General features: G+C 47.5%; 1 protein-coding gene across 1 annotated transcript in view; it reads left to right on the top strand.

Moving 5' to 3' along the window:
• Positions 1-22291, top strand: part of C2CD3 (C2 domain containing 3 centriole elongation regulator) — a 79148-nt gene extending 56857 nt beyond the window's left edge. Inside the window, exons 27-33 of the mRNA XM_054974963.1 lie at positions 1025-1230; positions 2537-2667; positions 5931-6092; positions 7471-7679; positions 8606-9560; positions 12534-12639; positions 20671-22291. Of these exons, the coding sequence (XP_054830938.1) occupies positions 1025-1230; positions 2537-2667; positions 5931-6092; positions 7471-7679; positions 8606-9560; positions 12534-12639; positions 20671-20811 (1910 nt within the window). The 3' untranslated portion in view covers positions 20812-22291. The remainder of the gene's footprint in view (positions 1-1024; positions 1231-2536; positions 2668-5930; positions 6093-7470; positions 7680-8605; positions 9561-12533; positions 12640-20670) is intronic.
• Positions 22292-25442: the final 3151 nt, after the last annotated feature.

Raw genomic sequence — 25442 nt, 5'->3', positions numbered from 1 at the left:
AGTTTGACTCCCACTACTGCGATGAGCTCAGTGGGTGAGCCACTCCGCTCAGCCCAGCTCCCCGGCTGTATTGTGGGGATGATAATAACAGTGACTTTGTTCACTGTTCTGAGTGGGTCACTAAGCTGTCTAGGAGAGCGGTATATAAGCACAGTTGTTATTATTAAATTGTTCTTAATTGTTTTTGTTGTTTTATTCATGCTTGCGCACGCGCACGTGTGTCTGTGTGTGTTTGAACCTGTACGTTGCCTCAAGCAGTTCTCTGGAGAGGAGAACTCAATAAATTGCCCCACCTTTCCTCCAAAGGGCTTAAGGTAGTTCCCTCCTCCATGTTATCCTCAGAAGAACCTGTTGAAATACATTAGAGAGAGCAGATCGGTTCAGAGTCACCTAGTGAGGCAGGGGTGGGTGGGTGGGTGGCAGACCAGGTCTCCCAGTTCCTAATTTAATACTCTAATTCCTGCATTCCTGATACTCTAATTCCTCTCTAGGAAGAATGATTCAGGCCTACTTTATAGGACTGCTGTTAAAAGATTACTGAGTATCCAAAAGTATGCAATATTTCTGTGGGATAACCAAAGGCCCTGGAATTGGAAGAGGAGGGTGGTGGCCTCCCCGTCTAGCATGTGGTCTGGCTCACTTACATGAGCTGTGCAGAGGAATTTGCTCTGCACTCCCTGCCTGTAATACGCTTACTTTATGCTTGCAGCACATTGTTGGGGGCTGGATTGTACAGCCTGGCACTTGTGGGGCTGGAGTGCAGAAGGTTTTGTCTTTGGACACATGAGTTACATTTGGTAGTATCCTTCTAACTAGGTTTGGTTCACCTAGAACTGCTGCAATCGGTTCAGTCCGTAATCGTTTGCAGCGGTCTGCCCTCTTCGGTATGGGCTCGGGGCTCACAGCCTCACAACTCTGGATGTTCAGAATACTCAAGATGTTTTACTGCGACGGTCTACTCGGGTGTGAATTTTAACCAGTTTTTCCTAGCTGACGTGCGGTTGTGCCCTCTGTTTCTCTGCAGACGCCGAACGAGTGATAGGCTTTGCATCTGTCGATCTCTCCCCACTCCTCTCGGGCTTCCAGTTAGTCTGTGGCTGGTACAACATCACGGACTTCAGCGGGCAGTGCCAAGGGCAAATCAAAGTAGCCATTTCGCCCCTCGAAAATATCATTCATCTCAAAGAAGAGAGGCAGGCCAGAAGCAGGACAAAGCCCCCAGGATCAGCAGTATGTGCATTCCCTGGTTTCCTTGACTGGAGTTCTGATTGCTCGTCTGACGAGGCAACTCTGAAAGTTCCGTATTAGAAATGTCAGGCCGGAGCAAGGTTACACGTATCAGAAGTTCCCATTTGCCCCGTCTCACTCTACGTGAGCATTTGTCAAGTATTAATGAAAGCAGCTGCCTTATCCCACATCAGATCTCTTAGACCGGCTCAGTATTGTCTGCTCTGGCTAGCGGCGGCTCAGACAGATCTCTTTCCCAGTTCTGCTCTGAGCTGAAGCGACCCTGGGTGGACTGCAGCTCTTCAGTATTATTACATACTCTGAGAATTGCTTCGTTTTTTATCTGGGGGTAACTTACCTTCTTCTCAGAGGTGTCCTGATTTCAGATAGACAGCCGCCTATCCTAAAGCAATTATTTTTCCTGTTCTTGTGGGATTTCAATGCAGTTGACATAATGAAAGCATATTCTTTTTCCCTTTCAACCTTTTGGCCTCCCTCTTTGAAACATAACCAAACTGGCCCCGGTTAACCAGTTTGATACAGTGGTGCAGAGCCAGTTAGGTGTAATGGTTAAGAGCGGCAGGACTCTAATCTGGACCACCAGGTTTGATTCTCTGCTTCTCCACTTGAAGCCAGCTGGGTGACCTTGGGTCAATCACAGCTCTCTCAGAGCTCTCTCAGCCTCACCCACCTCGCAGGGTGATTGTTGTGGAGATAATTATAACACACTTTGTAAAGTGCTCTGAGTGGACGTTAAGTTTTAATGACTGTTTTGAATTACCTCTGATTTTATGTTTTTTTATGATTAACTTACTGTATTGCATGCGTGTTGTGAGCCGCCCTGAGCCCATTCGTGGGGAGGGCGGGGTTTAAATTAAATAAGTAAATAATAAAAATAAGTTGTCCTGAAGGGCAGTATATAAATTGCATACTATTATTATTATTATTATTACTACTACTACTACTACTACTACTACTACTACTACTACTACTACTACTGCCCAAGTTTCCTGTGATGAGGCCTGTGACTCTCCTTGGAGGGCTCAGAGGAAGAGCCTAAGGAACCGGGGCCAGGGAACCAGGAAGACCAGTGGGCTCAGGGAGGGCTTGTTGTTGCGGAGGCACCTGCTGATCATACTCCGCAGAGGCCACCTTGCCGGGTCCTGCAAGTGAGCCCCTGCCACCGGCCCCTGAGATAACCACTGGGGCTCTGCCAGGCAAGGCACAAACCAGGGCTCACGACCACTGTTTTTTGTGTGATGAGCACAGGTAGAGCTCCGAAAGGTGTCTTACCGTTTCTCTGTTGCAGATTCCAGCCACAAGCCCTTTTGCGTTCCAGGCGAGAGGCTTGTGTGCAGCATTCTCCACCTTTTCCACAAGAGGCGCCGAAGAACTCTTTAACCCTTCATCGAATGGCACTGTGGACACTGAACATGAGAGGTAGGGGCAAAATAGGAGACGTTTGTTCTTTCCAGACAATGGCAAGGGGGTCTGCTTCTGCACAGTAACAGTTACCCCTTTTCTGCAAGAACCGGTTATTTTTCAACGAGAATATCTTCCACTGTGTGGCTGTCACATTTCCCCAGCACTTCTACAGCAGTCAAATGCTGCAAGAGAAAAGGAATTCTCTTTCGTTGCCTTCTGCCGCTGCATTTATTGCTAGTGCAAACGCTGTGCGGAATGTGTTTCTGTGAAGGGCCAGCCGCTGAAAGCTGCCAGTCATATCCCTGTAGGCCAACAGTGCTGCTTCTCCTCCTCCTCACCCCCGCCCCCCCCCCACCAATCTGTAACCTTTGAGAGTGTTATTTGCTTTTTCTTAATTTTTTTAAATTAGGCATGTTTCATTTACTTCCCTGAAGATCGTAGATTTCCCCCATCCAGTGCTAGAGCACACATCAGCTCTGATTGCTTCTGATTTGTTGTCTTTATTAAAACCACAAAAGAGTTTAACGTCAAAGTTATTCTTAATTATTCAGACATCAGACACCGTGCAGTGGGAATATAAAAGGAAGTGGGGGAAGGACCTATCTGAGTCTCAATACTGAAATCGGAATGAGTAATACAAGAAATTAAAAGAATATTCGTTGAATGTTGAAATTAGTGGAAATCGTTTTTTTCCATTGGCATTATAGATCAGATAGATTAACAAAGATCTCTGGAGAACACATTGTCTATTGGAAATGTGGCAGAGTAAAAGAGACGTTATTTCATAAACGGTGTGGAAACTATGTATGGTGCATAGAGATATTAAAGAAATGATAAGCCAGAAATGTGAATGTTTTCCAGTAATTTATTAAGCGATTTTTTCATAAAGAATACAAAAGGAATATAGAAGTTTGGTAATACGTTTAATAATGGCATCGAGAATGACAGTAGCACAGACATGGAGGCAGCAAACTATATACCAAGTAGCAAGAAACGCTTACAAAGAATATAGCAAGTGATGTTAATGGGTAAATTTCCAACTTCTAAATACATGGGGGAAAGGGAGAAATGATCGCAGATCAATTTTAGCAAGAAATGATCTCCATTCATTCAGTACTGGAGTAGGCACAATTTGTTGGAGGGAGTAAAAGAAGGAATACTAGAGCGCATCTAAGAAACCAACCAATTGTCCATGGAAGACAAAATGGTAAATATTTTTAAATATAGTGGTGGTATGCCATTTTGCTATATGTTTATAGTTTGTCATTCAAAATAGAAAGAACGAGGAAGAGTTGTGAAATAACAAACGTGCACGTGGCTTATCTCTCGGATTCCATTACTCTTGACAGCAAGGCCATTCCGTTATCTGTTATTTGGGAACAGGAAATCTGCAACTGCTAGGCAGTAGGAAAAGATGCTTGAGAGCAACACCATTCGTGGCCAGCAATATCGTTTTGCAATTCAGCCGGGCCACCTGCAGCAGGCACCAGTGAATGGGCGTCACTGCCTCTGACAGTCGTGGGGTCCTCACTGTTCCTCTCTATGGATGTTCTGCGCTTCTGGACTAGGCACGTGCCCACAAGCTAACCTCAAACAGATTCTCAATCACCTGGCAGGAGTTTCTGTTGTTCCTAAACGCAGGTGTTGAGGGAGTCCACCTTGTTTTCGCCTTCTAATTAATAGGGCTTGAAGCTCGCAGTGGGAATTGCTTGAGGGAGAAGCCGGCGTTGTGTCTTCTGAGCTGAAGGCACCCCAGAAGAGCCGCCGCTTGGCTCTTCTTGCCTCAACTCGCTTGAGAAGGCTGGAAATTCTGCCCCTGAGGGAAAAGGGGCAGGTTATGAGAGAACAGGATCTAGCAAAATCCCCTCTATCACCTGAATGGCACATCTCTCCGCTGTTGAGGCTGAAATTTAAAGGACCCTTTAGACTCCTCGAATGGTTCTTTCTAAATTCCCTGCCTTTATTAAAGCAGCTTTGAATACAGAGAGCGAGCCGCTGGAATACAACATGTAGCATTGTTCTTGGATTTGTTACAGTGCTTCAGCTCAAAGCAAGTTGCGACACTTTAAAAGCTAAGCGCTGCAGAAGATTAGAATAAGATTTCACAAACAGCTTGATAAAACTCCCACCTAGTTCCCACAGATTAACAGTCCCAGCTCACCCTAACTGGCCAGATGACTTGCAGAACCTTTGTCTTGACCACCAGGCAGCCATTTTCAGAAAAAATAGGAAATGGGCAAAGAGATTGCTCGAGTGGACGAGAGGTGAGACAGTATATATCCCGTAATAGCTTACAGGGCACCGTCTCCAAATCAGATGCATTTGAAATACTGACTCTGATCCTCAAACTCCCTAAGATAGGGCTTTTGGATCTGGTATTTCTCGCGATCAAAGGTAGTATTTATTTTATTTATTAACTATTTAAGTTATCTATTTACTGTATTTATAGTCTGCCTTCTTCACTGATCCAGAGGAGTTAGCCGTGTTAGTCTGTAGTAGCAAAATCAAAAAGAGTCCAGTAGCACCTTCAAGACTAACCAATTTTATCGTAGCATAAGCTTTCGAGAATCACAGTTCTCTTCGTCAGAGGCATGGCACAGAAACTCCAATGTCCAATGGGCAAAGTTTCTGTACCATGCATCTGACGAAGAGAACTTGATTCTCGAAAGCTTATGCTACAATAAAATTGGTTAGTCTTGAAGGTGCTACTGGACTCTTCTTCACTGAGACTCAAAGCGGATTATAGCGTGTAAAACAATAAGACTGTACAAAGAGGCATGTAGGTTGATACAGTCACTATGAGGAGACATTGAATGAGCAATATACTAAGACTAATTTGGGAGTTAATAATTTGGCCTGATTGGTTCAGTGCAGGGTGCAGTTGCCTACACCTGGAGGGTCTGATACCCCAGCAACAAGGGGACATTTGCAAAGCAGGTGGTCCTCCCCTATTCCGGATTCTCCCTTTCTCCACTGCCCTCCGTTATGCTTGTTTACATGAGAGTGTATAATCTTGCATTGGTGGGAAGATGGGGGCAAGCAGGGCTGTAATTTAATTGTGATCTGCTCTGAGCCCACTTGCAGGGAGAGCACACTATAAATGATGATGATGATGACAGAATCAACAGCTAGGACATTCACTGAGCAAAGTACAGTAACGAACCACAGTTAAGACAATCAGTGAAAATATACAATAGGCATGGGCCTTTGAAACAAGAAGGAGAGAAGCCGATGATGCCCAGTCCTGAGAATAATCAACACCATCCCTTCCTTACCAGATCTGGATCTCCTGCTTTCTCCATGCCTCGTCACGAAGAACACGTGCAAAACATCCGCAGATTCCACGAGTCTTTGCAGCAAGCGGAAGGGAATGCGCACCGAGCCGGAAGGCTGGATTCCCTGTCCCAGGCTTCGCGCACTTCGCTTCTCCGGGCTCTCAGGTAAAAACTGCATTTTAGCCATGAGTTTCTGCACATTGTTGGGGTTGATTAAGCATTATTTCCATCTTACATCTCACAAAAGGATACAGTTAGTCTATATTGATGATTGCTGTAATGGCGCCCATGCTAGTCCAGGAATGTTGGAATTCTCTGTCACTGGAGGAGCAGGCAGGTGCGGGGGGGGGGGGATGATCTGTCTTTCCGTCTGCTCTGCTGCTGCATGACTTTTTGGAAAGAAATGGTGCAGTCCGGCATATTTACAACCTTATGTTAGGTTGATGAGACAAGCATAGCAGCAGAGGTCATGAACTCAAAGGATGAGTCAGGGATAGGGGTGGGAGAGTCCAATGGGCAGCAGGGGTGCACTTTATTTATTTACTGACTTATATCCTGCTTTTCCATTTGTGGCTCAAAGTGCCTTACAATTTGGACCAGTAAAACCATAAGCATAGAATAAATTCATAAAGACATTCGACAGAAAGACCTGTGCTTGTTGCTCAGGTCCCACTAAATGCGCTCACAGATAGCCTAGCTTTGCCGCACTTTTTCAAGACCTCCAAAAAGGTTGCCCCTCTTAACTTCTCTGGGAGCTTGTTCCATGAAGTGGGAAGGCACCATTGAAGAGGAATAGGCAGGCAAGCAAGCCTGGGTGGGGGGATGTTCAGAAAGTGACAACTAATATGGCAAAATTGGCATATGGGGGCATGTACAGAGGTGGCCCTTTACACTGATGTGAAACCCCAGGCTGCGAAGGGGTTTAAACATCACAACCAGCACCTTGAATGGAACTTAGAAACAAACTGGCCGCCAATAGTTGTTTTAAAATTTTTGAGAAGTTTTCCGGTAGCGAGCCTCTGCCGATAACCAAACTGCCGTATTTTGAAGCAGTTCTAGTTTCCAGCTTGTCCTCAAGTAGAACAGGCAAAGTTCATTTCATTGGTTTGGATTTTTCTTTTTCCACTTTATGCTCAGTCTTTGGATCTGAGCAGGCCCTGAAAGCAGTTCATCCGAGACGATAACTTTAAAAGATAACCAGCCGTTATAGAAAAATAACGTCACCGCAGAACGCAACAGAAATGACACCAGATGGGGATTCTTAGCTGTGGTCTGTTTCTGAAGATGGAAAGGTAGTTCCATAAATGTGAGGAAATTAGTGCCAAGCACCCCTCCCACTGCAGAACTCCACTTGCGTTCCTGAAATTTGGGGACCTCAGCGGGCTAGAAGGAGAGGCAGGAAAGTTTTATTCCATTTGTAGATATTGAATGATACAAACCAGTAATTCCCTCCACTAATCGCCCCCAAGCCTTCTGAAATAAAAAAAACTGTTACAAGCCCACCAGGTCAGAATGACTTCCTGCTTGATTTTTCTCCTTCCAGAAAAAACCTGAATGAGCTGGATGAGATCAAGAGGTACTTCAATCAAAAGCTAACCAGGTCGTTCCCTGACACGGGCGCTCCAGATAGAAATACGGGTGCTCTCGGTGCCAGACGCCCAAGTCCGGCCTCCAGAACGGTCGATTCTGAAGGGCGCCATCTGTTGGAGAAGTCCAACCATCTGCTGTCTCAAGTCAGCAACTTGATTAATGGTAAGACATGAACCATTAAGAAACGTTTGTGGGCGGGTGCTTCTTCTCAAAGGCATTTGTAACGTGCTTCCACCACCTTCTTTCCCAAACTCTGCTTCTCTGACTTTTCTTCCATTTACATGGTGGGGTGGTTTGATTTTTGGAATGGCCCTTCCAACTTCTTGGTGCCTGCTGCCACCAAACACCTCCTTTCAAGCCCTGTGATGCTTTGGGGCCTGTTTCCAGTTGAATAAAAGGAGACCTGTGGTGCAGAGTCATAAGCAACAGTACAGCAGCCCAAGCTCTGCTCACGACCTGAGTTCAATCCTGGCAGAAGCCGGGTTCAGGTAGCCGGCTCAAGGTTGACTCAGCCTTCCATCCTTCCGAGGTCGGTAAAATGAATACCCAGTTTCCTAGGGGTAAAGTGTAGATGACTGGGGAAGGCAATGGCAAACCACCCGTAACAAAAGTCTGCCAAGAAAACGTCATGGTGCGATGTCCCCCCATGGGTCAGTAATGACTTGGTGCTTTCACAAGGGACTACCCTTATCTTTACCTCCAGCTGAATGCAGGCCACCTGGCTAACACCCAGAGGAAATGAGACTTCACCTAAACTAAACAGACTGTCTCATTCAGTCAATAAACTGTGACTTTAAGGGGGGGGGGGGATGTTGCTTTGTAACGTCCTTGGCAACCAGTCTCTCCATCAAATAGGTGGCATTTGTATTTTGCTCCCTTCTTACTGCAACATGTCATCATTGTTCTTCCTTCCTGAGCCCAATTTAAGTAGAGTGTGTTGGGTTTAACCTGCCCAACATGCCAGAGTAGAGATTTTGAACATAGTATTCTAGTGGCACACACACATTGTTAATATGATTGAGCTATGCACGAATACTGAAATCACTTTTTTCCCTTTTGTTTTGGTAACGTCTGTTTTCCGGCATCAGGCCTGCAGAATATAACAGAAAATGCCACGGAGCCATCAAATGCTTGCGAAGGGCTCTTTTCGCGTTTGGATGCCCCTCTAGATCAGAGGGAGGGGGCAGCCAGGACTGCTGACGGGCCAGAAGACCTCCTGAGGAACGAAGCCTCAAGTGGTGGTGTAGATGAAGAGGCTGCCTTCCCCCTGGAAGAGGCCTCCTGTGGAGGGGGCATGCTGTATGAATTCCTTGGTCAAGCCGGCTCCCAAAGCACCCCTTCGGAAGGAGCTGCCGAGTCCCACAGTGAGGATGACTACGAAGAGGACATCGTAGAGCCAAGAACGCTCAACGAAATCACCACCGTGACAGACAAAACCAGCCCCTGGTCCAGCTTTGTCTCTGAGGAACCTGACCAAGAAGCAATAAAAGTAAGGGAAACCCGCTGGCCACCTGGCTCTGAAGAACTCACGGGGGAGAGAGCCGGAAGTAGTTCCTTGTCCAGTGTAACCCAGGAGGACCCCCTGAGCGTACCCAGCACCGTTAGATCCAGCACGAGCCCGTCCCGAGAAGAAGCGGGTGGCGAATATGGGGGGAGGCAAGCCCTTGAAGGCAGCCCCGAAGAACCGTGCCAGTCTGCCCAGGCCATAAACAGAGATTACCCAAATGACAGGTGTGCAGAAGAAGATGACACTGGTCCGAAAAGAGCCCTGGAAATCCAGACCAAAGAGGCAGAGGTAGAACCAGGTGCTTTCTTGGGTGGTGGAGACGTTGCTACCAGTTATGCTGTTCCCAAGGCAGAAGAGGGAAACGGGGCTTCACATCCTGACCCCCAAGATGCGGAAGGAGCTGATTCCAGTGAGGAGGAGCTCCGGTGTTCTCCTGGGCTGTCAGAACCTGCACAGCAGCCAGGCAGTTGCTCTGACGAGGGTGACCAAGACCCACCTGAGGACTCAGGTGAGCCTCTACAGCCCAGGGCAGTGCTGTATCCTTTTTCATCTAACGAAGCAAGCAACCCCCTTCGCATTCCAGTAAATGTGCCAGGCACATTTTCCTCTAACCCATCACGTTGTGGCCGGTAGGGGGTAGACATAACCTCTTCAGTGTCTTGCGTGCCACACTATGTGATATACCAGGGGTGGCCAAACTGCGGCTCAGGAGCCACATGAGGCTCTCCTATACATATCGTGTGGCTCCCAGAGGTCTCTGAGTATTGTCGTGGCCATACATTTTAGTTTAGTTTAGTTTATTTCCCTCCCTTCTTTCTTTCCATGTCTTTCCCTCCCTTTTCCTTTTTTCTTTCCTTCCTTCTTTCTTTCCATGACTTTCATATTTTCAGTAAAAATGTTGGGGTTGCCAGGTCTGACTCAGAAAATACCTGGGGACTTTGGGGGTGAAGCCTAGCAAGGATGTGACATCAATTTTGTGATGTCACGTCCAGCATACTGCACCTAAGCCCCACCCCTTCCTGTGATGTCACTTTCAGGACACTCCCCCAAACCCACCTCTTCATCTGAAGTCACTTCAATGCATCGCGTCTTGCGGCTCTCAAACATCTGTCGTTTATTCTATGTGGCTCTTACATTAAGCATGTTTGGCCACCCCTGTGATATACATTAGCATGTGGACTTTGGAAAGGAAGCTTTGGGGTTGCCGCGAGCCACAGTAGCCGGAAGTGCGCTGTAGTCATTCAGACATACACAGTGGTGGCCGTGTAATTCCCATCCACGCGTGTGTATTTGCAGAAAGCCCAGCAGCCTGGCACTGAGGCTGTGCAGGGAAGGTGCAGCCATAGAGCTAGAAGTCAGAGTTGAAACTGTTCTCAGGACAACAGATGAAAAAACAGGCAGGGCGGCCAGGAAGGCCGAGCATCTTTGTTCTCCGGGTCTGCCCTCATTGTGTCTGCTTGCTTTCTTATCAGCTGAAGGCAACTTTCACTGCTAACTTGTTATGGGTGGCAACACCGGTCCATTCCGTCTTTCGCTTTTTATGAAGCGCGTCTTGTGTCCTTTGGGAGGAGGCGTTACGTAGCGTAAGAGCATCCTGCCTTTCTCAAGTTAAATTTTAACGTTCTGTGAAATAGAGCCAAGTGTTCTCAGTGTATTGCAGGGAATAAAGTTGTTCCCTTTATCTGACATCAAAGCTAAACTAGGACTGCTAGATCTTATCTCAGACAGGTCAGCAGTACTCTTAAAATTCACCTCTGATGAGTCTTCCCATCACTGAAGTCTTAAAAGACCCTACGAGCCTATCTTTGCATGGTCGGTTGGTTGGTTTTTAAATGATGTGGACTTGTATTGCCACTGGATTCTATAGAAAAATAGACAAGGGGTATCTTTATATTGGACTAAGCTTTATGAATACAAGTGGACAAACATTCAAGCTACACAAGTCTGTTGTACTGCTTAATTGAAGGGAGGCAACACAACTCGGTTCAGCCCCTGCTTGGCACTTCCAGGGGCCCTGGCTCAACGCTTCCTTCTTTCAGTTAAACAACCCACTGTAGTTGTGAGGATAAAATGGAGGGTTATGGTAGCAATGTCTGCTGCCCTCAACTCCTGTGGTGGGCTAAAAACGTGTTCATTCGAAGTATTTTTATGCCTTCTGGCTGGCTGGCAACAGGCTTCCAAGGTGAGAAAAACTGAGATGCTGATGGGGGTCTGTGCTGGCTGAGACTGAGATTGAAAGAGATCTTGAGGTTGTAGTGGAAAACTCAGTGAAAATGTCAGTCCAGTGTGCCACAGCAATGAAAAAGACGGGCTCCATGTTACAGATTATTAGAGAAAGGGCTGAGAATAAAGTGGCCAATATTGCAATGCCCTTGCAATGCCTCATTTGGAATAGCACATGCACTGTAACTCAAAAAGGACATAGCAGAGCTGGAAAAAATACAGAAGAGATCAGCCAAGATGGTTAGGGGGTTGGGGCAGTTTTCCTATGAGGAAAGGCCAGAGTCTGGGACTTCTTCATCTGGGGGGGCGGGGGGGGAAGGCTAACAGGAGACATGATAGAGGTTATAAAATTATGCATGGGGTGGAGAAAGTAGATAGAGGGACCTTTTTCTCCCTCTCCCATAATGTTAGAAGTTGGGAAAGAGGTACAGGACAAACAGAAGAAAATACTTTTTTACACAATGAGTAATTAATCTGTGGATTCACTGCCGGTGGAGGCAGCGATAGCCATGAGCATAGATAGCTGTAAAAATCAGACAGATCCACGGAGGAGATGTCCATCAATGGCCACTAGTAGGGAACCTCCACATCCAGAGGCAGTCAACCTCTAGATCCCACTGTGGGGAGGCAGCATCAAGGAAGGCCCTTGGCCTCTGTGCCCTGTTTGTTTGGCCCTCCTGGGCAGGTGGTTCAGTTGCTGTGTGAAGCAGGGTGCTGGAGTGGATGGATCAGGTTGCTGGAGTGGATGGGCAGGTGGTTCAACTGCTGTGTGAAGCAGGTTGCTGGAGTGGATGGATCCAGCAGGCTGTACTTACGAGAGACAGTAAATACAAAATCAGTGCCTGACCCTCCCTTTTCTCCTTGCCGCACCTGCCACCATTTAAAGGCTCGGCAGTGGCCAGAAGAGAATAGCTCCTGCAGGTTGCCATCCCATAACCAGGGCCAGGCTGGACCAGATGCTTTGCTCCCTGTGTGGGACGAGAACTCCATTCACCCAAGTAGATGGAGAGTCTGTGGCTCCCGCCTTTCCCCAGCAACTGTTGTGAAGTAGGTGGGAGGAAGATGTGAACCGTCCGCTCCTCGGTCCTCAGGTGTTAGTCAAGGAGTCGGGTTGTTCATGAGCAGAAACGTATTATGCACTTTATCCACGTAAGTGTAGCGGCCTGCCCACAGCTGCTCCGTCTCCCATCTCTTTGGGTGGGAAACTCATTTCGCATTCCAAATGCCTGCAACACAAGCTGTTCCCCATCACAACCTGCTGTAGTCGCCTTAACCCTGCTGTTCAGATCCGACCCGGTTGTGGTCCCCAACTTCTTCCTTCCACCACAACATCTGGAAGCCTCCCTGAGACTACTCAGTGTTTCTGCGGCTCCGCTGACCACCGCTGCGAAAGTAAGTGCCTTCTTTGGGCTGTCTTTGAAACCCTGAATTTTCAGCCTTCCTGTAGTCAGTGCAGCAGCTTTCCAAGCAAACATGTTTAGAAACTGGGCGGCGAAGGGAAAGGAGCTCTCCATGGTATGCAGTGGCTGAGCAATTTAGGGCTTTTCAATCTGGGCCGATTCCAGACGGGCACAAATAAAGCGAGTGCTTTCGCTTTTTCAGCGACAGCACTCGTAAAAACCCGCAATTTCCCGTCCCGGCTTACTTGCAGTCCATGGCGCTCGGTTGCGCTATATAAGCGGACAGTGTGAACGCAGTATGGTGGGTTTGCACACTTCTGGACGCTTCGTCGCCGCGGAGAGGCCCTCCCCTTTCCCTCATTCCTTTGCCGGCGGACCGGCAACAATATTCCCTTAATTTTTTTTTTTAAACCGGGTGCCATTTGCACAGTCGCACGTTTCCGCACATCAAACTGCGCAAATGCGCACAAATGCACAAATGCACAAAAGCGCACAAACATCGACACTGCGCATTCGCATACCTGCGCATTTGCGCAAAACACGTAAAAAATTTTTTTTAAAAAAACGAAATGCGAACCAATGAAGGCCCCTGACGTCAACTGTGACGGGGAGGAAACAACCAATCCCGGGTACCTCAGTTGGGCGTGCGAACATCCGGAAGCGGGACGGCACGGCACGCTGCGAGACAAAGCGGATGGAGACGAAAGTGAATGCGTGGCCGGTAAGCGATTATTTCCGCAGAAAAACCGCAATTTCTGGCCATCTGGAATCGGCCCAGGATTGTGTGTGTCCACCGTCACACTGCAAAAGTGTGGAATTGGGTATAAGGCACGGAACTCGGCACCCCTGGGAATTCTTTCAAAAGCGAGCTTTTTATTTATCTGTTTGCAACATTTATATACTGCTGTTCTATTCAGGGCTTTTTACGGTTCATTGTAGTTGTTTTCAGTATAGAAAAGAGGCAAACGTGGGTACAATAATAATAATAATAATAACTGCACTTGTATACTGCTCTTCTAGACATATGAGTGCCTCACCCAGAATAGTGAACAAGTTAGTGTTGTTATTATCCCCACAATGCAGCGGGGGCTGAGAGGAGTGGCTTACCCAAGGCCCCTGGCAGTAGTGGGATTCGAACCAGTAGAGTGCTGATTTGCAGCCAAACCCCTTAACCACTGTACTACAGCAGGTGTCATTTCTGAGCTCACTTAGGAGAGAGGCAGTGACTCAGTGGTCAAGCATCTACTTTGCATGTAAACCTCACATTTCCAGTTTAAAAGGTGAGGTAGTCGGCGATGTGAAAATCTTCTTTCTCAGACCTTGGAGATCCACTGTCAGTCAGAGTAGTTACCTTGGTAGACCAATGATCTGACTCAGTGTAGGGCAATCTCAGGTGTTTAGCCATGTTGGTCTGTAGTAGAAGAGCAAGATTTGAGTCCCGTAGCCCCTTAGAGATAGGGTGGCATTTCTGATCTTTCGGCTGAGCTGAGATGGGCTGGAGTCTGTTGAGTGACAGAAGGGCTGGCTGAAAGTGTAAGAAACGGGTAGGGGGACAGGGTCACCTAACATTATGTGATTGAGAGTCCCCTGTCGTGGAAAGGACAGACCCTGTTTCCGATAGCGGGTTCCTTTATGTTTAGCATCACCCATGGCTCAAAAACAGAATCTGCATGGGAGAAGTAGCCATGCTTGTGACTCAGGGTGGCATGACCCACAAACAAAATAGCTGTGCTCCCTATTAAAAAATCCACCCAGAAGGCAATTTGTGCATGTACATAAGGTCCCTGCTTTTCCTCTCTGCCCTGTCCTACCAATGTGCAACCAGATGTTCTGCATAAGCTCATGCAAGCACAAACATGGGATTTTCCACTGGGCCAGGGAGTACCCGGCGTGGCTGTTGTCTGTCGCCTGTGACAAATAACAGAAGTTGTACAAAATCAATACACATAGGAAAATAGGCCCGTCAGTGGCTATCGGGCGTGATCCCCAAATTGACCCCGTACTGAAGCTGTGAACGTTTCTGGGGGCAAAGAGCAGAGAAGGGCTGTTTCCTTCCTGCCCTGCTTGTGAGTTTCGCAGAAGCCCCTGGCTGTCTGTTGTCAGGGAAGAGATGCTGGAATTGATGGATGTTTGGTCTGATCTAGCAGAGCAGTTCTTACGTTTTTCAGCTTGCTTTAATATGCAGAGTTTCTTGGCTCAGAATTTCAGCTGCTTCAGCTCGTCTTTTCAGAATGGGTTTTGTGATGCGTGTGAATTGGCAGTGGGGGGAGCCGTCTATAAGCTTGCATCCTCCTCTTGACTCTTCAGTCAGGGGTTTTCAGAAGTGACCTTACAGCAGAAAGCCTCCGGAAAAGGAGGGCGGATGGGCTGTTAAAAAAGAGGGAGCGCTAAAACCACAGAAAGAATCGTTGCTTATAAAATAATATATCAATACACATTTTGGTTGCTAAGTGCACAAAGGTACTTGTCGACTTCCTGTTTTGAATGGGGAAGTTGGCATCTTTAAAAACGTTTCTTCACGTCAGGCATCTTGAGTTTTTTAATAGTCTGCGTCTGAACGTTGTTTACGTCGTCCCCATAAATTGAGGGACCTGGTATAAATTTCACTGGGCCAGAAGATGATGTTCTAGTACCTGGACTTCTTGGCTGCCCGTCGTAGCAGAAAGTGAGTCTAATGGGTTCATTTCCCCTCCCTTTGACCTCTTGAAGTGGAAAAAAATCTATAAAGAGCATTTGGAAGAGAGGGAATGTCTTGCTTGGGTGAAACGGAGACAGCTAGAGACAGACTCTAATAACCCTGAAGGAAAGAGTACAGAATAAGGCAGCCATGGTAGTTTCCTGATGATGATGGTTTCTGGATTTTCATATGTGTAAGAAAAGAGGAACTGAGAGCAGCTGCTGTGCTGACCCAAAAGGAAACTCAGTGGGGGAACCAAAAGAACAGGGGAGGCGAATTGCAGAACCCTCAAACTGGAAAAAGCCTGATGGGTCTATTCCAACTATGACACAGTCTGGGGTTTACACAGCTCTCTTCATGTTAACAGAGTAAAACCCCTGCTGTATGAATGTCAAGGCCTTTCCCGTGAGCCTTGACTGCCTCCATCTGCCTCCACAGACCTCTGAATCGCTTGATCCTCTGGAACACAAACGCAACTGTTTGGAGAGCACTTAGAAAATCCTGACCGTGCCTTCCAGTTATCTCAGGACAGGGCTGTAATTTCAGACCAAACTAAGGAAAATCAGGGACAGCCTCCTGGAACCATCATAATGCTTTTCCAGGAAGAAGAAATGTGCATTAACACACATTGAGTACTCATGGGCACAGCCAAGAGGTCTAGATGGCCACTATAAAAATGATAACTACGTCCTCTGCATTTGTGTTTTATTAGATTCTTGTCTGTGGCTCATCCAGTGCGGAAGAGTAATGCGAACAGTTTTAAAGCATATTTCTAGACCTCATCAAACAAATGTACCAGGGCTTGTTAACACAGGCTTCCTACTGTGTGGACTCTGCATAGGGGTGAATCCTGAGCTCTCAAACACCCCCTCAACCACCACACATAGAATATCATGATAACTGGCCCTGTTGCATGTGGTCTGTCCACCTTTTTCAGCATACAGAGCATGTGTAAAGGGATGTTCGGCACATGAGTGCAGGGGGGACAGCCCATGCATGCATCTGAGCCTAGTACTCATTCCCACATTCCATTTACCAGTGAGTCCAGAGGGAGCAATGTATGTTCTGTGTCTGCAGAAGCCCAATACTACCTAAATGCTTGAAAAGTCCAGCCTCTGGGCATTGCATGTGTTTGAGAGTCTCTCTACACGGGACACTTCGGCGCTTGTTCGTCAAGTGTAGGAAGGTGCAGTGTTAGCGGGGAAGCATAGTTTAAAAAGACAGAGCCCATGGAGATCACTCCTCAGAAGGTTTGTTAACTTCATTTTCACTTCCCAAAGGCTCTGTTAATTTCACCTCTCCCGTCTCAATTGTGTGAGATTGCAAACAGAGGGCAGTGAGGAATGGAAATGGGCTGGAGCTGCCTTCCAGAGCTGGGCTTGGACCTGGAGAGGTTCTAATGGGCTGAAGTTTCCCTTCTGGCATTTCACAGCCCCTTCACACAGCTTCAGTGTATAGCAAAGCCTTTGCCCCGCCGTCGGCTCTGTTTATTTAAACTACCCTTCCTGGCTAACATTGCATCACCCGACACGTGTTCTTCACATGTCAGATGTCTCGTGTAGAGGGACTCTTAAGTTGGGAGCTGTTCTCATGTTTAGCATTCACAGGCCCGTCTGTAGTTCGCATCTGAAGGGAGCTAAAGTAATTGGCCGTTGATATGAGCGGAGGTTATACCTCATGGGGAAATCGTTCTTCTGTACGATCATTTGGGCCTCTCGCATCTTTTTGTGTCCCGCAGGGTGGGTATGCCTTTGGAGGGACCTTGATAGCCCAGGCTCTCTTCCTGTAGTAGAATCCCCTCCATCAGATTCACTCAGTGCCCACTTGACAGAATTCCTTTTGGCTTGGAGAGAAACCTGGACTGGCTCTCTGAATGGCAACTGCCTTGCCGGGCAGGTGGATTCATGCCAACTGAGCTCCATGGAGATGGCTGGGTGTGCCTGGGCTTGTGGGCACCTAGCGATCGCATCTCACTCCTGAGGAGTGGCCTGTATGTGGTGTCTCTGCTTGAGGGATGTTTGCTAGTCTTTTAATCTTACCTTGCAAAACAGATTTTTTTTCCCCTCCAGCGGGAGTTGGTAGCTTTTTCTATACCAAAAGGCTCAATTCACCTTCAGTTTTCTAGGCTGTAAAAGAGTCCCGTTGCCTTTTTTGGAATTTCTTACCGTTGAATACATTTGTTCTGTCAATGGCTTCTGGCACACTGTGTCGCCAAGTCACCGACTTTAGTCAGAAGTGAGAGCGCAGCGGTCTTAGAAGAGCACACGGCTGCCCCCGCTGGAGGTCAGCCAGTTTAAATCCCCCAGAAACACAACCTGCTTGGATCAGCTTTTCACACACGGCCCTTTCACCTCCATGCTACCTTCACAACAGCCCTGTGGATACGTCAGGCCGAGAGCAAGAAACTGGCTCCGTGTCACCCATTAGTTTCACAGCTGAGTGGGGATCCAAACCTGGGCCCTGATCCTAATCAGACGCCAAGCGACTGCACCACACTGGCTCTCAGAAGCAGGCAGAAGGGTTTTTTTTAAGTCTGAGTCAGCGGTTCTCTGTGTGTTCCACTCCTCTTGCTGATTCAAGCTGTACAAAGGTCAAGACAACAGGCACCCAGCCGGCTTTAGCTGGCTGCGCTTGCTGTAGCTTTCCTGTTTCAGCTGTTACCCTGGGTGGCTCTCATTCTGTGACGACGACGCAGAGGGAGCTTCTGCCGCCCAGCTCAGAGCAGACGAGAGCAGAAAATCAGTACTTACCGAGGGCAAAGTGCACCAGCTCCCTGGAGTTTGGGCCCCCCCCTAAACCCGGAGGAAACAAACAGCACAGACATACATGCCTTCTGTGCGAAAGAGCTCGTATTTTAAGTGCCCCTGCTTCCATTAAGCCAATGAAGATGGGGTGCTTGGAAAAATGATGAAAATGGTATTTTTATTTTTAACTCAACCTATTCAAGGGTGCAGCATTTAAAGTAACTGAGCAGTACCTACTTCACAGGGTTGCTGCGAGATTAAATTGCAGGGCAGGAGGAATGATGCGTGCCGCTTTGGATCCCTGTTGGGGAGAAAAGCAGGGTCTAAATTTTACTTATTTATGTTATTTATAGTCCGCTGTTCTCACTGAGACTCGAAGCGGGTTACACAGTTCAAGTCAATACGATCAACAGCTAGGACGTTCAATGAACCAATGCAATAGGATATGGGTTGCAGAAAACAAGCATATAAGTCTGAATACAGAGAGAGAACATCGCTGAAACAAAGCATAAGTAACTAAACACGACATCTTTAACAACGCTGAAACTTCCTGGTAGGAGCATATCTACATCAACCGACTGTACCCGGTAGAATGATCTACAGTCCCTGTCCCTTTACCCAAACATCTCTCTGAGCCATTTCTTTCAGCATAGCCCTATTGCCGGAGTCAAGAAGCCCTCCTAAGTAATTCAGTTTTGCATAGTTTGTGGAAAGCCAGGAGAGTGAGCGCTTTCCTGCTCTCTTTAGGCAAGCCGTTCCATAAGGTGGGGGCGGGGGGGCATCACAGGGAATGGACATGGATGGGCAGCTGTTGATCTTGCCCAGCTTGCAGGGTGGTATCTGCAGAAGGTCCCATCCAAATGAGTGAAGTTGCCCTGGTGGAGCATAGAGGAGGGGCAGCCCCGCAGATATGAAGGGACAAGGCCATGAAGGGCTTTTTACGTGATCGCCAAATTACGCCCAGTAGCTGATGGATAGCCAATGGAGTGACTATGAAATGAGAGTAATATGCACGCTTCGCTTAGCTCTGGATAATAAATGAGCTGTACCAGCTGGAGTTGTGCACCAGCTGGAGTCTCCCAAGTTGACTTTGAGGGGAGACCGAACAAAACAAGAACTGACCCCTGTAAGAGCGATTCCTAGGCCATCGCGGACCATAATGGGGGCGCAGGCAGGGCATAGGGCCAGCCAAGACGGGCAGGGAGGATCCACAGTAGCAGCGGGCAAGATGTGTTTAGAAAGCCGGCCCTGCTTTTTACAGGGCATCTTGCGGAGAAATGAATTCATAAACCAGGCGAGGGTGACGCCTCTGAGTCGACAGGTCCAAACAATGACCCAGATGCAGATAGCATACCTTGGGATGGCGGTGTTTTTCACAACAGCAGAAATCTAAACATTTTGGCACAAGGCAGTGCCAGAGGAGGGGAGGGGAGGGGGTTTGATCCCACAAAATCAAGACAGAATTTCAAAGCAGCCTTGATTTGATGAGATGAGCATTCCCTACTAGCCAGTGGCCTTTCTTTAGGTGTAAACATGCCAGTCTTGAGAGAGAGAGAAAGAGGCAGCCACACTGCTAGGTAGGTGAAAGGTGAGACGGCCCACATCTGCATTTAGCTAGCGGTGACGAGCAGCCCGGCTTCCTCCACTCTCTGGGAATAGCAGCTTCCTCCAGTTTGAAGCTGCTTAGCCAGGCCTGATTTCCATGTCTGCTTTGTGACCACCCCTCTGGGGCGGTGGGCTTTGCATTGGATCTTTCCTTATGTTTACTTTTCTTTGCACCCCACCTTTTTTCAGAGGGGCAAGGAGCAACTAAACTTCCAAAGTGATAAAAACACAAAAACTCATCAGTAAACAGGAATCGAAAACTCTTGCGTGTGTGTGCGTGCGCGCGCATGTGCGCACACACTTTTCTCACAACAGCCTTGGCAGGCGGGTCAACATAATTGCCCCTTTACTAGCAAAGACAGATGGTGGCTCCAGCTGGGATCTGAACGGGCCATTTCCTTCTTTGAAACCGTTGTGCCACCAAAACTCTGTATGCGTCTCTTGGGTTGTTTTGTGTTGAAATTCTGCTCCTGCCAGTCGTGGGAAGGGCCAAGGGGCTTGCTGGAATTTTAGCCGTGTCACTGCTCCTTCTGCTTTATTTTAAAACTATGACAGAGACAGTAAGCGACAGCACGTTTCCTAGCTTCCCAGCCCTCCCTTATCAGTTTCATTTCTGCTGAAAGAGCTTTGTCAGTCCTCTCTCTAGCTTTGGACTGTAAGATGCGGCAGGCGGGCACTGCCGCAGAGCTCCAGGGCAGGAAGAGCAAGATGTGCGCCGCCTCCAATTCGGGAGTGCGCATCTTGCTTCCTTTTTGAAAAGGGGAGGGTGATTAGGAATGCAGCTGGCACAACTTTCATCCTAAACAAAACTCCCCACACAGTATAAATACATACAATGAACACTGAAATTGTATTTGTCTAAAATTTCATAGACATTTAACAAGCACTGTTCCCTTTATGAGAATCAAAGCCCGAAATCCAGAAGAGACTCTCCTTTTAGGCTCTTGCTGCATGGATAGTAAAACAGTTTGCATGAAGTTACTCTCTCCTGTTTTAGACTGGACGCGGCACCACTGCGGGGGAAGTTCTTTGCCGAAAGCCGAGCCGTCGCAAACCAAGCTTGGCGCCAGCTGACTTGCCAGAAGAAGAAACAAAAAGAATTGCGAGAATATTTTCTGCGCAGTTCTCCAAACGGTAGCAGAGACACTGAGCACGGAGGAGCAGCGAGATTGGCTCGGATTCTGAACTGTCCAGCAGGGAGGGCAGGCGGGCCATGCTCTGAGAACTGCCTTCTCAGAGGTGTGTGTGGGAAAGCAGGAGTCTTCACATCGGCAGCCCCGTGGCAAAACGAATGGAGGAAGTGGAAATCCTGCAGCTGATTGGGAAAAAGCTGTAAATGTTGTGCCCTGAGTATCCAGCCCGTCCTGTGTTCCTGATCCACGGGGCATGGCCACCCATCCCTCTGTAAGGCCGTGCAGAATGATTCAAAGGAGCAGGGCCATTCAATTACTGGAAAGGGTGGTAACCAGACAGCCTTGTGTCATGCTCAGTCTGAAGTTCTTTCCACCAGTCGTGCCGGAGCCCTGTGCCTCATTGTTTGTGTTTAGCTGCTCCCCGGAAGCTGGATTCTTATGTGACTCTGGTGATGTGGGTGTTGTCACTCCCTTCTGTGCTAATAGATGCCCAGGGTAGTCCCAAACCACAGGCCTGCTGGGCTCCTCCCCGTGAAGGGAGACCTCTTTTTCCCAAAGGCCATTCGGATGTGAGCAGGAGTTGCCGTGTGGGTTCTTCCCCCACGGCCTAGGCTTTCTTATGTTACCCTGGCTCCCATCTTGCCTTGGAGTTGTGAGTGCCGGGCCTTTGTGCTATAAATCTCTGCCTCTCCCATACAGCCAGCCCCTGTCCTTCCCTATTGCACCTTCCCACCCCCACCCCCCCCGCCACAATTAAGATTTTCCAGTTAACTCTTCCTCCTCATCAATCTCAAAAGCCTTTTTAAAAATGGGTTTCTTTTTGCACCTTTATTTTCCCCAATCCAACAGTGGGGAAAAAACCACCAACTCATTCTGGAATTCTTTTGAGGGCAGGAGGACAGAAACTCACATAGGCTAGCAAGGAAAGCGAAAGATGTTATTTTGTTTTTCTGATTCCTGCCGTCCTTTGTCGCACAGTTCAAAGTTCCGGCCCCAAAGCTGAGCAGACAGCAAATACCTTGTTTAATTTTCTCCTCCTTCTCACGAGGCTACGGTCCCCACTGAGATTTCTCGGGGTACCCCAATGACATAATGAAGGGCAGCAAGGGATGCTGGCCCAAAATAAAAGCCGTCTGAGGCTTCTCTACTCACATGCTTGAGCCACTCCGTTCTTTCCAGGGTTGTGAAATGCTCCATCAAATCAGCCTTCAATTGCAATATCACATTCGAATCCCGGGTGTTCCCTTCCTCTGCCCTGCTGGGTCAAAAATGGTGACTACATGGAGGGACGACGGCACTTTTTGTTTACAGTATGCAGTTTTGTAGATATAAATTATTTCTGTTAATCCTGTCTATAATGCTCCTTTTAAACCTGTTTTTAATGAATCTTGACGGAAACCATGTGAATTTATTTATCAGCATTTTTACAGAGCTATAGTCCTTATGTCTCTCTCTTTTTTTACAATAAAAAAGAATTTCTATTTTTGTGAACTTGAATTATTTTTTTGCAATGTAAAATTTGGGGCGCCCTGACCTGGATAGCCGAAGTGAGCTTGATCTCGTCAGATCTCAGAAGCTAAGCAGGGTCAACCTTGGTTAGTAATTGGATGGCAGACCTCTAATGAAGACAAGGGTTGCAGAGGCGGGCAATGGCAGGCCGCCTCTGTTAGTCTCTTGCCATGAAAACCCCGCCAGGGGTTGCCATAAGTCAGCTATGATTCGAGGACAGTCTCCAACACCAAGTATACATGCAGGCCCTGATCTGGATAGCCCAAGTGAGCCTGATCTCGTCAGATCTCAGAAGCTAAACAGGGTCGGCCTTGGTTAGTAATTGTTTGAGAGACTTCCAACGAAGACCAGGGTTGGTCAGGCAATGATAAACCACCTCTGTTAGTCTCTTGCCATGAAAACCCCACCAGGGCTCGCCATTAGTCAACTATGACTCGAGGACAGTCTCCAACACCAAGTATACATGCATGGATAGCCCAAGTGGGCCTGATCTTGTCAGATCTCAGAAGCTAAACAGGGTCGGCCTTGGTTAGTAATTGTTTGGAAGACCTCCAACGAAGACCAGGGTTGGTCAGGCAATGACAAACCACCTCTGTTAGTCTCTTGCCATGAAAACCCTGCCAGGGGTCGCCATTAGTCAACTATGACTTGAAGGCAGTCACCACATGGCAGTCCTCTTTTATAAGAGGTGGAAATGTGTTAAGAAGGTCCCATATGCTGAGGAAGCTGGCATCTAGCTTGTTTAGGTTCCCTTGAGAAGCTGGTGAGCACAAACTTGAGTAGGCACCAACCCTAAACTGCGGGGGACAGTCTGTTTACTGGCCTAGCACAATTCAGAGAAAGACAGCCATTAAGTTCATTCTTCTTTCTGTTGCTGGGAGGACTTTTGCACAGGTGTGCTGAGAGGCATAATAACAAAACGGACAGTTCTTCAGACAAAGTGCTATGCTGTTGTCTCGCAAGCAGCCCCCTGCGTACGGAGTTGTTTGTAGAAATGAGTGGTTCCATCTCAGAAAAAGACAGATGACCCAACGCTATCTTGCAGAGGAGCAAAGTCAAGACCATTTCTCAGTGGTTTACGTATATGTATGTCAAATATCTTTTTTTAAAAAAACCTCAGGCTTGCATTGCAATATTAAAATTGCAAAACAAAAACCAGTAAAACAAGCTTCCGTTTCAATTCTAGCATAAAATCCAATTTTGACTATGATAAATTCATAAATAAATGTTCCAGAAAGAAAGCAGCCTTAATCTGGTACCAAAATGCTGGCTATGATGGACCCAGGCAGATCTCTCTAGGAGATCCACAGAAGAGGCCTTGTCTCCAGTAGCTACCCTCCTATTCTCAAAAGGCAAGAGCAGCATCGCTTGCGTTTCACTATTGATCTGGTATTTCATAATATAGAAGGATGTAGATGGGAGGGTCGGGTGGAGGAAATCAGAGAACCGACGTTGTGCTTAGTAGAACTGCTTAAAACCTGGGAGCCTCCAGCTCACATCCCCATTTAGGCATGAAACTTTCTGAGGAAACTCACCAGGAGAACTTGGGCCAGTCGATGTCAGCCTCACAGGGTTGTGGAGAGGACAAAAGAGGAGGGAAGAACCGTGCCCTGAGCTTTGTGGAGGAAAGGTGGGATAAAAATGGAAAGAAAGGGTCGATTGACACTGCAAGAGTATTGATTTCCCAAGCTGCTAGACATAAAGTGCAAAGAGCCTCTGCTATGCCTTTTGTTTCTGTCCGAGACAGTCTTAAGCACCGGACTACAACTTCTGAGTCGCTCAAATGCACCTGTCGCAATTCTGCAACTTGGACACGCATGCCCAGGTACACCGTTCCTGGATCTCTTACGTCCGCCATCGCGCTGAGTGCTTTCGGGACCTGCTGCTGCCTAAACAGCGTAATGATTATATTTTGCTGCCTTCTCCGGCACAAGAGCGGGTGGCCCTGATACTATCAAATATCTCAGAATGTTCTGTAAACAAGTGACGCTCTCCTTATGCACTTGCTGACCCAGAAACCCAAGAAGAGGCTGGCAGGTCCAGCCCCAGACTCACCCTTTCCTGCCTTTTGCAAGCGAGGGCCCTGACCTCAGAACAAAGTTGCGACACTTACTGGGAAAAGGAGCAGAGACGTTCATTGTAGGGAAACTTTGCAACGGGTGTAGCTACAGATACGCTATCCTTTTGCCTCCAGTTAGCTGTAAATTGGCGGAACGAACTGTTCTCATACTACCCTGTAGGGACAATTGTGCATTTTAATCCTGCCCTTTCTTTGATCTCAGGATGAGATACGTAGTTCTCCTTTTGCCGTTTTATCATCACAGCGACCCTGTGAGGTAGGGGTGTGTGTATTTGTGTCTGTATGTAGGCCAATTTTACGAGATCTCAAGGCTGATCAAAAGACAGAAAACAATGCAGTCAGACAGCACAAGACATCCAGTAACAATGCAGTAAGACTAGGATTATAAAAATTAGACAAAGAAAATAATGATGCATGATTTCCTAAACCACAAGCAATGCAGAGAGTGAATTACAAAGGTACAGGAGCACGCAGTAAAAGCAAAAAAAATGCATACAATAAGCATTGCAAGAGATTATAATCCTGTTCCTTTATAAAAGAGACTCCCGTTATTCTGCAGATCTAATATTATAAACTTGCCTTCCTGAACATTTCTGTTTTGCATGTTCTGCAAAACGAAAGTAGGGCCTTTCTGTCCTCCTCAAGCAGGCCGTTCCTGAAGGAAAGAGCCGCTACTGAGAATGGATCAGCAGGCTGTTCTTACCCACTTGCGAGATGGCACCTTGAGATGGCCAAGCTCAAAAGCAGAGCCGGTCCTGCCAGCATATGAGCCCAAGGACATGAAGCTAAAGCACTTGGGGGGGCGTGGGGTTGTTTTTCTATAATGTACATGTGATATGTAGAAAATGGATGGAAAAGTATCTTCCTCTCTGACAACAATATGTTCGTCATCTCCCAAACTGACAGACAGCACATTTAGGGCAGACAAAAGAAAACCCTTCGCATAAGGCACAGTTAACTTGTGGAACTCCCTGCCACCAGATGTTGCGAAGGCCACTCACCACTACAAGCTTGACAAAAGGTTTATCCAGTTCGTGGAGGATGAAG

This window comes from Eublepharis macularius, chromosome 3, assembly GCF_028583425.1.
Source record: "Eublepharis macularius isolate TG4126 chromosome 3, MPM_Emac_v1.0, whole genome shotgun sequence".
Classification (NCBI taxonomy): Eukaryota; Metazoa; Chordata; class Lepidosauria; order Squamata; family Eublepharidae; genus Eublepharis; species Eublepharis macularius.
The sequence above is the reverse complement of the archived record's forward strand: the minus strand, read 5'-3'. Positions and strand labels throughout refer to the sequence as shown.